The sequence below is a fragment of the Pavona decussata genome, unplaced genomic scaffold, assembly GCF_977016875.1.
Source record: "Pavona decussata unplaced genomic scaffold, jaPavDecu1.1 SCAFFOLD_37, whole genome shotgun sequence".
NCBI classification, from domain to species: domain Eukaryota; kingdom Metazoa; phylum Cnidaria; class Anthozoa; order Scleractinia; family Agariciidae; genus Pavona; species Pavona decussata.
The window spans coordinates 1985542-1999512 of record NW_028145459.1 but is presented as its reverse complement, the minus strand read 5'-3'; the positions used below and the strand labels follow the sequence as shown (position 1 = coordinate 1999512).

Below are 13971 nucleotides of genomic sequence, written 5' to 3'. Positions count from 1 at the left end.
TAAATTGTAGTGTGGTTTTACTTAACGGTGGAACAGACTTCTGAATAATACTTACTGTTACTAAGTTGTGAGCTTAATCAGAAAAACTAACGCAGAGAGATTTTAACGTTTCGATGACATCTTTCAAAACATTATTTGCTTTTCGCATGAGGTAGTGTTCAAATTATAGTGTAAGTACGTAGCTTGATTGCTTACATTTTGTATTTAAATAATCAACGCAGATACGTAATCAACAACACAACGTTCAACAACTTCGTTCCCAGGGCCTTTTCCCTAGGGGAAAGGCCCTGGGAACGAGGTTGAACGTTCAAGAAATTGCCTTCACTTTTACCTCGAGGATATACCTGACGATTAAATTGTAAATATATTGCGTTCTTAAAAATTAAAAGAGCGGAAGTTTAGAAAATATAAACGAAGTAGAAACATTCCGCAAAATCAGGGGCATTCAAAACGACAAAAGATACTCACCTTATTTCTCTCCCTCGCTCTGTCCGAAACTGGAAAAAGCAAAGCAACGCGTTACAATGTGACGTTCCTTTGATCTTTGCGCGACCACAATCCTTTGCACTTTGCAAGAAAGCTATCGCAAGGCCCCATAGATATATTTCTGTGCCGATTAGAGTTGCTGCCTTGCACGGTCGCTTCAGGAGTCCCTCGCTGCGGCAGCAATTATGAGCTCGAGATTTCTATTGCGTGATGGCTGCTGAGGGCGCAGCCCGAATCAGCTATCACACATAGAAATCGAAAGCGAATAATCTAATTTTTTTAGTATAAATCTACTAGTCGTTCAAAACTACAAAAGTAAATTATCTATATCCTCATCGTAGACACATGAAAACGCGACGAAGCGACCGCCATTTTGTTGAAAACCGCTACTCACTATCTACTGGGGCAGAATAGATAGCGAGTAGCGTAGCCAATCAGAGAACGGCATTCGTGATAGAACACTGAACACTAGTAGGTTTATACTGATATAAGTTACATCAGGAGCCATAGACCGTAACGAGATGTCATTTTGACTTGTGGGCTTATCCCCATGTGTTGTACCAAGAAATCTATTTTCATTAATCTATTTTCTATTTCTATTTCAAGAAACAATTGAAGACATTTTTGTTTAAAAAAGCAAATGGCATCTGATTATTCCCTACTTTGTTTATTTTATTTCTTACTTTTTCGTTTGATTGATTATTTTTTAATTTTATATTTTATTGATTTTGACTAAATTTTTCGTATTTATATTGTAAGCGCTTTTGAATATCATTTAAAAAGCGCTATATAAATTAATTATTATTATTATTATTAATTATTATTATTATTATTATTATTATTATTATTATTATTATTATTATTATTATTATTATTATTATTATTATTATTATTATTATTATTATTATTATTATTATAGAAAAAAATTGCGCCATACGCGTGTAAATGGTCAGGATCGCGCGTTTAAAATGGCGTCCAAATGTTAAAATTCTGCGGCAGGGAATATATCCTCGGTGCCCACATTTAAGGAATAAGACTCTCGCAACGAGAAGGTAACAATTGAAAGAAGACACAGAAAGTTGAAATAAACAGCATATTGATCCGCATGACCCTCACAGTAAAGATAGTACAGCAAAAACGCCGCCAAAACGGTGGCGCCGCGTGCGTTGCTACAGTTGAATGAATAAAAAAAGCTTGCACTTTACGAATACCGTATTTTCTCGATTAAACGCCAGACCCCGATTAAACGCCGGCTTCGTATAAACGCCGGGTCAAAACTGCCAATTTTGAAATAAGCGCCGGGTGCGTTAAATCAGGGCTCCGGCGTTTGATCGGGGTCGCGGCGTTTATTAGGGGTCTAGGTCACTGAACCGGTTACAAGTAAACAGTAAGCTCTTGAATGGCACTGTTACGACATACCAAGTACGGTATGCTGTTTTGGTATTTTAATAAACGTTTAAAGGAAAAATACCGGCGTAACATAACTGGGATAGTTGCTGCACAGCGAAAAAATGCAGCACTTTCAAACTGCCCCTAGGTTTCCGAGGATCGGTAATAATAAATAAACCTGGAAAAAATGGCTGAAAATCGCTTTCATTAATAAACGCTGGACCCCGATTAAACGCCGGGTCAAAACTGCCGAATTTTAAATAAACGCCGGGGACGTTTAATCGCGAAAATACGTTATGTACCCAGACACGTAAGTACTCAACTTTAGTGAAGTTCTTCTCGGTTGCTTTCTGTGTCACTTTGGCCAGTATGATATGGTTCAAATCGTAACCTAAAAATGTCTAAAGTTCAGTTATTAGTTGTTGGAGAAAGTCTAAACAGTTGTGGAAATTAATGATGCTGCAAAGTTGTTACGCAGGTTTCGCAACCTTCATATTGAGCTCTGTCAGCTTTGGCTGTTTTCTCGGCTCATTTTGAATTGAAAAAAAAAACTTTTTGCTGCTTGGAATCAAGTTCCGTGGCCATGCAAAGGAAGAAGCATAACAACAACCGGCTACATGGATGGACTTTCTAACCAGGAAAAAGAATGCGCTAAAAAATTATACCTTTTTTATCAATATGTTGAATGATAAAACAATTACCCTTCTCAGTTGTGCGATTACAGGGTATCAGGCGTTATTAAGCGGATTTCGCAGGGAAATTGTTAAATATCCAGCAAGGCATAAACCTTACTCCAAAATGGTTTTCACTTTAGTATTCATTTGTTTGCATTCAAATTAGCCCTTCTTGCCAGTCGTTCTTTTGATTTTTGAGCTTTTAAGCTGAAAGGAACGAGGTAAGAAGGGCTATTTGAATACGAATAAAAGAATATTTAAAAAGTAAAGTAAATAATCTAAAAAAAGAGCAAGGCTAATTTATACAATACAATATTTATTTCGCCATATACACAACATTTACAGATGGAAAAAATGAAGAAAATTGATGAAAGAAAATAAATGGCGAGAAAACCTGAAAGAAACCACGAGGCTTATAACAAGTCAGGCTTCCTCACTTAAAACAACTAATCTTATATTAGAATTACAATATGGACTTAACGTAATTAACTTTGAGAGCGCACACGTACACACACACGCACTCACACACCCATATTAAGTAAGTTAGAAAAGTTAATTAAATTACTGCCTTACAGAAGTTAATACCTAGAGAGAAGAAAGACAGTAACGCAGTTATTAACTTAAGCAATGTCGCGACTCTAACCCAAGACGAGACTCAACTGCTTGCTAGGGGCCTTTCCTTTTGCCCTTCTCCACGCCAAATTGACTGGACTGAAATCCGAGCTGATTTTTTTGAGTTTAGCCGACGTATGCGACGCCTTGAGTTTTTTCATGACTAGCCACCTGAGACCAATCTTAACCCATTTCGTTTCAAAGGCACATGGACCCCTCCCCCCACAGGGACCCAGCACTCGACACTTTTTTGGACGCCGTGGAACATGACCTTTTCAATGCCACACCAGCACCTGTACGTGACAATTTAACTACACGCGAACGCGATGCTCTTAAACGTGTCCGCAGACGTAATGACATTTTCATCAAGTCAGCGGGCAAGGGCTCGGGTGTAGTTGTTATGGACTGTAACTGGTACATTGAAAAATGTTTACGACAATCAAACGACTTTAAATTCTACAAAACCTTAAACAAAGACATCATCACTGACATTCAAAAACGCATACGGAACTACGTAGAACGCATGTACCGTGTCAAGATTATTGACGATCACACTAAACGTTTTTTAATTTGACTGATCCCAGACCACGATTTTACATATTAGCCAAAGAACACAAACAGGGTAACCCCGGACTCCCCATTGTTTGAATGAATGAATGAATGAATGAATGAATGAATGAATGAATGAATGAATGAATGAATGAATGAATGAATGAATGAATGAATGAATGAATGAATGAATGAATGAATGAATGAATGAATGAATGAATGAATGAATGAATGAATGAATGAATGAATGAATGAATGAATGAATGAATGAATGAATGAATGAATGAATGAATGAATGAATGAATGAATGAATGAATGAATGAATGAATGAATGAATGAATGAATGAATGAATGAATGAATGAATGAATGAATGAATGAATGAATGAATGAATGAATGAATGAATGAATGAATGAATGAATGAATGAATGAATGAATGAATGAATGAATGAATGAATGAATGAATGAATGAATGAATGAATGAATGAATGAATGAATGAATGAATGAATGAATGAATGAATGAATGAATGAATGAATGAATGAATGAATGAATGAATGAATGAATGAATGAATGAATGAATGAATGAATGAATGAATGAATGAATGAATGAATGAATGACTGACTGACTGACTGACTGACTGACTGAACGAACGAACGAACGAACGAACGAACGAACGAACGAACGAACGAACGAACGAACGAACGAACGAATGAATGAATGAATGAAGTTTACATGGCAGTTTACATTTCCAGTAATTCTCACCCTACAGAACGCATCTCTCAGTTTGTAGACTATTACCTCAAACCTCTGGTACAGGCTACACAATCCTTCATAAAAGACACTACACACTTCTTCCTTAACAAACTCCAGCAACAAACGCCATTCTTGTCACTCTGGACGTCTCTTCCGTCTACACCAACATACCTCATAACGAAGGCATCAACGCGCGTCGACACTTCCTCGAAACACGTAACCCTTCTACCATAAGTTCCGAAACTTTAAGTGACCTCATACGCATGATCCTTACCATGAACAATTTTACGTTCGCCGACAAACACTATCTACTGAGACTCGCGGAACTGCTATGGGAACCAGAATGGCTCCTTCTTACGTCAATTTGTTTCTCGCCAAATTTGAGATGGACGCATTATTACGTGCTCCAACCATTCATATATGGTATGGTGGCGCCTGATAGACGACATCTTCATGATATGGACACACTCTCTCGACGACCTCCAAACCTTCACTACTCATCTCAATAACATTCACCCCACTATTAAATTTATATCCAATTATTCTTTCACATCTATACCCTTTCTGGACGTCAGTGTGTCTCTCTATAACGGCACTATCACTACCGACTTTACACTAAGGCTACTAGTGTTAAACATCAATACTTGTTACAATCTTCATGTTATCCTAGACACACTAAGAGAGCCATTCCATTCAGCTTAGCTGTCAGACTTCGACGAATTTGTTCTTTTGACGAAACTTTTAAACTCCGAACAAACGAACTCAGAACGTATCTCAACAAACGTGGATACAATCTGTCATTCCTTCAGCCAGGAAATAGGACGCGTTAACGGCATCCCACGTTCCGAGGCTATAGCTACGAAAGACACCTCCGACACCAACCAACCTATACGAGTACCCCTTGTCGTCACATACAATCCAGCTCTTCGTTCTGTACCAGCCATTATTCACAAACACTTCAACATCCTATCTTCATCGCCCCGCTGCACTAATGTTTTCAAAGCCACACCCCTTGTTGCCTTCCGACGGACCAACAACCTGAGAGATTTACTAGTTAGCGCCAAACTACGTAATCCCACACAAAATAACCCACTTTATGTGACCCAATTTATATAACTTTAGCCAATTGTTTCAGGTATCTGTTGTAACTGTTTAAACTTGTAACGTATCTTGCTACAGGGTCAGTCTCAAACATACCCTAAAGAAGAAGGGCCGTGCCTTTCGAAATATTGGAAAATATACTTCTGTGACTGTGAAATCAGCCTTGCTCTTTTTTAGATTCTTTCCTTTACAATTTTTTTGCTGATTAGATCCTTCACTACAGGATCCGGTACATTTATTTTGTCACGGTGATCCTTGCAAACACAGTTTATCACAGACTTAAAAAGTAGCCATTTTGGCAAAATCAGCTGGAGGTGGGTTATTCCATGATTAGATAAATCGAGCTCTGATTGATCAGTTAAGAATTGAGTCGCTGTCGTGCTGATTATGAAGAGTAAATAACATGAAGAAAACTATACATTCAGTATTCACATCAGCGACTTTTTTCTCAACGGGTCAGCAAATTCACCATGAATGATCAAAAACTCGAGCATAATGATAAATCGCACCTTCAAAAATAAATGATATTTTTGCTTTTTAGTTTTCACTTTGTCAGTGACTCCTCATGCAGGTTTTCATCCATTAGTCTTGATCATTTGAAGCAAAAATTGCCCATGGTTGACATCTTTTTGGTTATTCTTTTCTCAACGTTACAATAAAACAGTCCTACGCATGCAAAGTGTTGAAAGAAAAATTCGGATTTGTTTTCGGAGCGTCGGAAAGACGTCCTCCTGCCATTTTGACAAACAAACATTTTCAATATGCAGTTTTTATATTATACTGGTGATTTTCCGTTTAAAAATAGAATGTAATCTCGCATTACTTTTCACCAGGAGGATAAGTATAAGCACAAGAATATGCGTACACCACACTTCAGTGAGGCTCCTGAGGGAGGAGGGGTGAGGGTTACAAATCTCATTTCCAGACCAAATTGGGCTCAAATACATGTACCAGCTTGCAGCCCAAATTTAGCCCCAGATCCAATTCCCAGTGCGTTATATCCTATTTTTCTAGTTAAAAGAAGGGAAATTTTCAGTTGACATAGTAGGGATAGCCACCAGTGCATTTCTGTAAACCAGTTGCATTATCGATAGGGGGTTAATACCTTATCATATCAAGGGGATAGGCGCAATTTAACATGACTTTGTGGGACCATATCATAAAGGAGAGATTTCCAGATTGACGTCTGATGTTGCCGTCTACGATATCGTTGCTAGATTTCATTTTGAAAGCTAGAGTGAAGTTTAACTTGATTGGTGATGATAGGAAACACAGTTATAAAAAACAGTTATAAAATAAAATGGTTCAGTTTTGTTAACAATTATCCTACTAGTGCATGCAGGGATACCAGTATTTTTAATCTTTGATGGATGATCAGGATTAAAATCAATTGAAACTTAAATTCAAAAAAAAGGGCCAATTGTTTTCTAGTTCTTCATCTGTAGTTTAGAGGAATCTCCAAGCAACTGATGTTGTTTGATCTTCCTAGGAGAAATCCCTTAGTATTTTATTCTCGGTGCTCTAAATAGTAATTTGATGTTAGTGAAAAGGTACCTTGTCAAATAATAGTAGATTTGGCCAAAACATGGAGAAATCGTGACAATGGGGGAAATGAAGCACAAAAACGGTTTGTTTTTGAAATCATTGCCCAAAAGTTATCTTCAGTTGAGTTAATGTTTTGGTGCATGGTTTTTGCTAAACATGTCACTCCGTGAATGCATGTGTTCGATCTAATTTCTCAAATTATTCTATCTTTCAGCCAAGGAATAAAAAAGGTTATTTAGCTTTTGAAACCCAACTTAAATCCTAATTTCACCAACGGCATGAAGTACATGTTATTGAGTATCTTATGTTTGTGTTTTGCTAGCCTTGCCTTCGCTTATAAATGTCGCAGAGCTCTTGTGCGTGTTTTCACGTCACTGGGTAATAGTTATGTTTTGGCTAAATCGTAAACAAAGAGAAATTCGGTTTTTTATTTTAGAGCATAGAGTTATCTCAGAGATTAAAACAGTTTACTACTTTCTGCATCTCGTTTTTATTTAACCCCACTTTAATTTCACATGTAATTTTGCATCTTCATTCTGTTTGACTCTTCTATAGGAATGCGTTCGTTATTTACTATAGCTGTCTACTATTATGATACGCTAAGTGCTTCTAAACGCCAGAGACTTCAATAAGAAACTTCCCATGTTTGTCGCGGCATCGGTGATTCCCTGTATCGAATTCGTCACAACGACCTATCCGCCAAGCTTTTGCTCTAAAATACACTTTGATGGTGTGCTGGTGACCGGACCCAGTTGTTGTCATCAAGGTGAAGGTTTTTCCTAATCTCTTGGCCTGGTCTACCTGTGTTGGCGTCAACGTAACTTCGTGGCTGTGTGCACCTGGGGGATCCTTGGTTGCGTCCTGCATTTTCAGCGTCAAGGGTTTTTCAGGTTGGGTTGGTCCAACACCAGAGTCTCCACCAAGAGGTTCCCTGTAGGTAAAGCCATACGTCTTGGACTTCATCAGGATGTCTTTTGTTGCTTCAAGTTCCTTCCAGACGGCACTGCCTTCTCCATGGACGGGCATTATGGGGTACCTCTGACGACATATACCCACTCCACTAATGGGTGGAAAGAAGATACGTGTTCCACTGGCTCGAGTAATTCTGACAACACCATCCTTATCCAGAACTCCAACGCTGTTTTGGGTTGTGTCTGCGGCATCGGTGCTGACTTCCTTTCCTGAAAAGAAAGCTGAGGGTGTTTGATAATACTTTTTACTGTTTGTGCCATTGTAGGCCGTTTTTTTGGATCTTCCTCCATTGCGGCCATCGGCAAACACTGTTTTACCTAGGGGACTCTTGATAGGACCTTTGTACTCAATATTAAACGGGTTCCATCTGTTTAACGGTGTCAAGTAGATTATCTCAAGTGGGATTGCGTACGAGAACTTCTGGCTGACTATCTTGCAATGTTCTTTCCCTCTCTTTTTCTTGCAGGTGGTCAATTTCATTCCTGCCACTTTGGGTTGTGTTGTCATAGCCATGAACAAGTTTTCATCTGCGTAGCCTCGATGCCTAATAGACTGACCCATTGCATCTTTCTCCAGAACCTTGAACCAGCGATGATAGTAAGCAGCGTTCAATTTTCCAGTTTTCTTGGGGTCAATTGTGTGGGCTGGAAGATCAAACGCTTCATCCGTCAGGCTCCCTTGGTAATTATCTTTCCCAGGAATCTCACCCATGAGCTCATCCAGTAGCGAAAACTTCGGATTGTTGTTCCTCTCGTATTTGGTCCACGTATCTGAGTCTTGAGGGTTGAGTTGGAATCTTGCTGCTCTGGTGCCAGCCTGTTCTTCGTATTTTCTTCGCGCAGGAAGCCTTGCATGAAACTCATCAACTACACGAAACCTGTTTAATGGAATGTCTCGACTCACTGGATGACACAAAATACGATAATTCCACTGAGCGAAAACGGGGATCGTCCCATTGATGATGTCTATGATGGTGGTGGGTAGGAAGGAAAAGTTCTCTAGATTGTCCTTCCTTCCAGTGTAGGAGGTGAAGCGGACCTTTTCTTGTAGATCGAACCAGGTTTTTGCGTCAATGAAATGCCTGTCACTTTCAAAGGGTTCATCGATGTCTTCTGTTGCTGTGGTCCAGGCACCTTCCATGTAGCAAAGGACTGGTTTGAAGTACTTTCGGTAATCTCTGACAGAGTGATCTTGATTTTTCCATGCCTTAAACCATTCGCGCATCTCAACGACCTGCTCATCAACGGTGGCTTTATTGTCGACCTCTGGTGGTACTTCTGGGAATGGAATCGGTTCTGTTGCATGATAGTCTTTGCTTGTTTTATTGGCCATGATGAGTGCGTAATCATTGTGCCTGGTCCTGAATTCCACTCCATTGAGGACCGCGATGAATTCTCCCAGACCAACAGTGCGGATGTTGTTAGCGTGTTCATGAATGGACATGAGCCTTCTAGAGTTGCCGTGGGTGTCTGCTAAGTAGTTACGTGTTCCCTCGTTGCTGAGACGCACTTGTTTCACTCCAGAGTCACCATCAGATCTGATGCGTTCTTCAACAAACATCTGCTGTAGCATTATTTGCCGGGAAAGAGAGCCCACGATTTTGCGAAGTGATTCCATTTCACTTGGCGATTCCTTGCCGTTGTTTGCATCGCTAAACGGCTCGTCGCCACATGTACTCGCTGTAAGTGTTATGGCAACAAATAACGTAATGAAGATTGAAGCCATTTCTGTAGAGAAAGAGGATGCAATTTTACACCATAATTTTGAAAATGACTTTATTAAAATCCCTATGATAATTAAAAATGTAGGACTAACTAAAAAAATGTTCCATTTACTATTATCACTTTTATTCTGTGAACGAGTGTAAATACTTTAAATCTGTTAATACGTAAAGTTTTTGCATGTCTGTGTTTTTAAGTTCGTTTTACTTTTCTCCAGTGTTCTTGTATTCGTCTTGTCTCTCCTCGATTAGTTTTGTAACTATTTGCGGGAAAAGCCATTCATTCTGTTATTTTTTTTCAAATAAATTGTTGTTGTTGTTGTTGTTGTTGGAGTTGCATCGCTGGAAGTGTTTTTTCTTCGAGTTGAAAAGATGTTCTGGTCCTATTCTGGCTGTGGAATTGCGTAAGAATAATGCGAAACAAGCATACAAATGAAAATTTAGACCTATCTGAGAGAACGAATAATATTTTCTCATAGATCAGGCCGCAGTAGTTCAAGGAGTGGATAACTTTGTCCAGTGGCTAAGTCATTATCTAGTGGATAAAATGGACTAGGTGGAGTACATTTTATTTGCTGGATAGCGATTTATCCACTGGATAACGTTATCTAGCGTACTGAAATCGCTATCCAGCGGATAAAATGTACATGTACTCCACCTAATACATTTTATCCACTTGATAATAAGTGACTTATCTACTGGAAAAAGTTATCCACACTTTGAACAACCGAGGCCAGATGTAAAGTTTGACGACGTTCATTATTTGCGATTGATATTTCTCGTTTTTGTAGCTGAATTTATAGAGTGTCCGAACTAGTAATCGGAAGGTCATAGATTCGACTCCAGTTGGGAGAACCGGGATTTTCTTATTCCGAGTATAGCGGTGCCAGTGACTGAAAAAGTGTCAGTACTTATCTATCACAGACGTTAATTGTTGGAATGTTTCACTATTTTATCTCTATGTTAAGGCAAGTGACTTTTGTCTAGCTAAATGGACGTCCGCTCAGTTTTATTATTAACGCAATCATTACAAAAACATTTTTATTCTGAATTTGTGTTTTGATACTGCATGGTTGGATATGGCGATAAATTAAAAGACCGATTCGCCTCTGTCCGGCGGAAAAAGAAAATGAGTCGTCCTTTTCTTCCCTACTATTGAATGTGAACTTAACTGTTCTGATTTTTGCGAGAACATTACTATAAATATCATGGATTAACAAGGAGGCTGGCCGCTAATGTTGAAGAGTTTTAAGCATGTGCGTGTTGGAGCAAGCCCCCAGAAACTCACAGTAAAAACTCTACATATTGGATGTTATAGTTGTAACCTTGGTTTCCCTTTAAGAGAAATATTAAAAAAAGGGGGACTTAAATAAGCCTCTTATCTGAAATACTAGCCCTGGTAACATTCCCAGCCACGTTTGTTCTCAGGCTACACGTTTTAAATGAGAAAATTCCCGAATATTTTTTTAAAAAGATAAAATAAAACAAATCGTAAAACTGCAAATGACTTACAAAAGGATAAAAGGAGTGCGATACGTACTTGAAATTAGGAACGCTCCTAAATGACCTTGTTAGAGCTTGATGCTTGAGTATCCGCTTCAGTCCACGACCAAGACAAAATACTATTAGATCTAGATAACTAAAGCTTTAAAATCAGATCGGCTTTTAACAGGGACAAATTACGGCTCTTAATGTCTATTTCTTCTATTTAGCCCACAGCGTGTTTTACTTCTTAAAATAACATTGATACTTCTGCTTTTTATGATTACTCCTGAACGCGATTGTCATTGGATAACGCGGACGTTCGGCTAGTTTTGAAAGAGTTCTCTTCAAATAAGGGTGTAAATATTGTACCGCACCTGGCTAAATGTTTTTTTATAAGTTGGTGATATTAAAATCGTTTTCTTCTTCAGGCTCGCTATGTTGAGTAGAGCCAGTTCACTTTAAATCACGATGCTTTTGTGGGGAACCAGCATAAAATTCTTTGTTTACTCCCTTTGTCAATAGCCTGTTAAGCGGTTGTTTCGGTCCGAAAAATTCGGGAAATGGCATTTTCGGCTTTCAATCTCAGCAGCGTAATATTTGAATTTGCTTAATTTAGACCCATTAGTTCCTAACAATTGTTTCAATGATTGAGTTATCTCCAATGTAAACATTTTGTCGTGTGTCATGCAAAAGTAAGTCGCACCTGGAAAGATAAATGACATTCTTGCCTTTCTGTTGGCACCTACTCAAGTAACATGGTACTCGCAAGTTTCCATCCATTAGTTCTGGTCGTTAAAAGCGTTTTGGTTACTCTTCTCAATGTTAAGTTACTTTTCTTAAAGAAACAGTCCCACGCAGAGTGTTGAAAGAATTCGGATTTAATTTGTTTTCGAAGCGCCGGAAGACGTCCACCTGCCATTTTGACAAACAAACTGATTTTTAACATTCAGTTTTTTTAAAATTAAACTGATAATTTTCTTTTTGAAAATAAAGTGTCATCTCATGTCCTTTTCACTGGGAGCATAAGGATAAGCACAAGAAAATCAGTGTTATTGTGCTTATCATCGGCCACGCCGTACTTTACTGACCAGGGCTACTGTGGGAGGAAAGGCTGAGGTTTACAAATCTCATTCCCCAGTCCAAATTTTGCTCAGATCTAATTCCCAGCGCGTTAAATCCCAGGCATTTTCCTTGCCAGTGAAAAGAAGGGAAATTTTCCAGTTTGCATTTTATCCCTAGCCTTTCAGAAACCTCAAGTCAAGTTGTCAGCGAAAAATCGTACAAGGAATAGCCACCAGTGCATTTCTGTACACCAGCTGCATTATCGATAGGAGTTTATACCTTATCATATCAAGGGGATAGGCGCAGTTTAACATGTGGGACCATATCATGAGGGATGGATCTTGATATTGAATTCCTGATGTTGTCTACGATAGCTTTGCCAGATTTCTTTTTGAAAGCTACAGTGAAAACATTTAAACTCCATTGCTAATGACAGAAAACCAAAGAAAAACGTTATAAAATACAATTTTTGGAACCGTTACAGAGAAACAAATTAATTCTTGATACCACAATAATAAATAGTATACATCTGTTAATCCCCAATTTACTTTGCCCTTGTTAACGGATATTGCCATCTGGATTGCGCGTGGAAGTTTAAATTATCTTTATTCAAACGCAACCTGGCATCCGCGCTTTTTTCATTCCTAGCACGTAAGAGGTAACATACTGGAAGAAAATGAAAAAGCTTTTGAAATATTTAATCGCTTTGCATAGCCATTCTTTTCGCTTGTACTTAAAGAATAAGTGGTATCATGTGGCACTTGAACAGACTGTATGAACTGAAAACATAGTACTACGGACCCTTATAGTACACCGGTGCATTGGACAAACCTCGTAGGGTTTGCACAAGGGGAACAAAGTCGAACTAAACCGGCCTTCAATTGACCGATCCAGAGACAGCCATTAGGAATTTTCGTATCATAATCTCCTGTGGAAGTCAACAACTCTGACAGTCTGTGATCGATTTGTATTCAAATTTAATTTTCAGATACTTTGACGCCAAAATGCGGGAAATGCAATTTTCGAATTCGGCTTTCAATCTCATTAGCGTAATATTTGAATTTGCTTAATTTAACTCTATTAGTTCCTAACAATACAAAATTGAAAATTGTCAAATACTTGTGAAACGTTCGTGGCTAGTCTGACGCGGCGTTTCGTCTCGGCCAAGAGATTCTTTAGAGACCTTTAGAATCTATAGGCAAACCCGTTGAGCGTCAGGCCCAAAGTCCCGTTCGCAAATTCAAGTTGTTAGCGGTCTGGCCCTCTATCGCTGAAGGATTCCGAACCGCACGTTTAAGAGTTGAAATTTATACAATGTGAGAATTGTTTCTCTGAAGAGTCTCTTAGCTTGGCCGACACGAAGCGCCGCGTCAACCTAGCCAGGAACATTTCACAAGTATTGGACAATTTTTCAATTCTATATTGTATAAATTTCAACTCGCGTACTTGGGAATCCTTCTGCGATAGAGGGCTTGACTGCTAAGATCTTGAATTTGCGAACGGGACTGCTCAACGAGTTTGCGTATAAATACTGAAGGTCTCTAAAGAGTCTGTTGGTCGAGACGAAACGCCCCGTCAGTCTAGCCACGAACATTTTAAAATAATTCTTTATTGTATAAAT

The 13971-nt window shown here is 38.7% G+C and overlaps 1 protein-coding gene across 1 annotated transcript; it reads right to left on the bottom strand.

The window, feature by feature from the left end:
• Positions 1-7596: 7596 nt before the first annotated feature.
• On the bottom strand, positions 7597-11482 carry LOC146483971 (uncharacterized). Its single transcript, XM_085105080.1, has 2 exons — positions 11344-11482; positions 7597-9810 (listed from the first exon to the last, which is right to left on the bottom strand). The coding sequence occupies exon 2, from the start codon at positions 9806-9808 to the stop codon at positions 7721-7723; it is 2088 nt and encodes a 695-aa protein (XP_084961206.1). The 5' UTR covers positions 9809-9810; positions 11344-11482; the 3' UTR covers positions 7597-7720.
• Between the last annotated feature and the right edge of the window lie 2489 nt (positions 11483-13971).

Bases quoted from the DNA above. Each gene is read 5' to 3' on its own strand.
- LOC146483971 (XM_085105080.1), bottom strand. From the start codon at position 9,808: ATGGCTTCAATCTTCATTACGTTATTTGTTGCCATAACACTTACAGCG.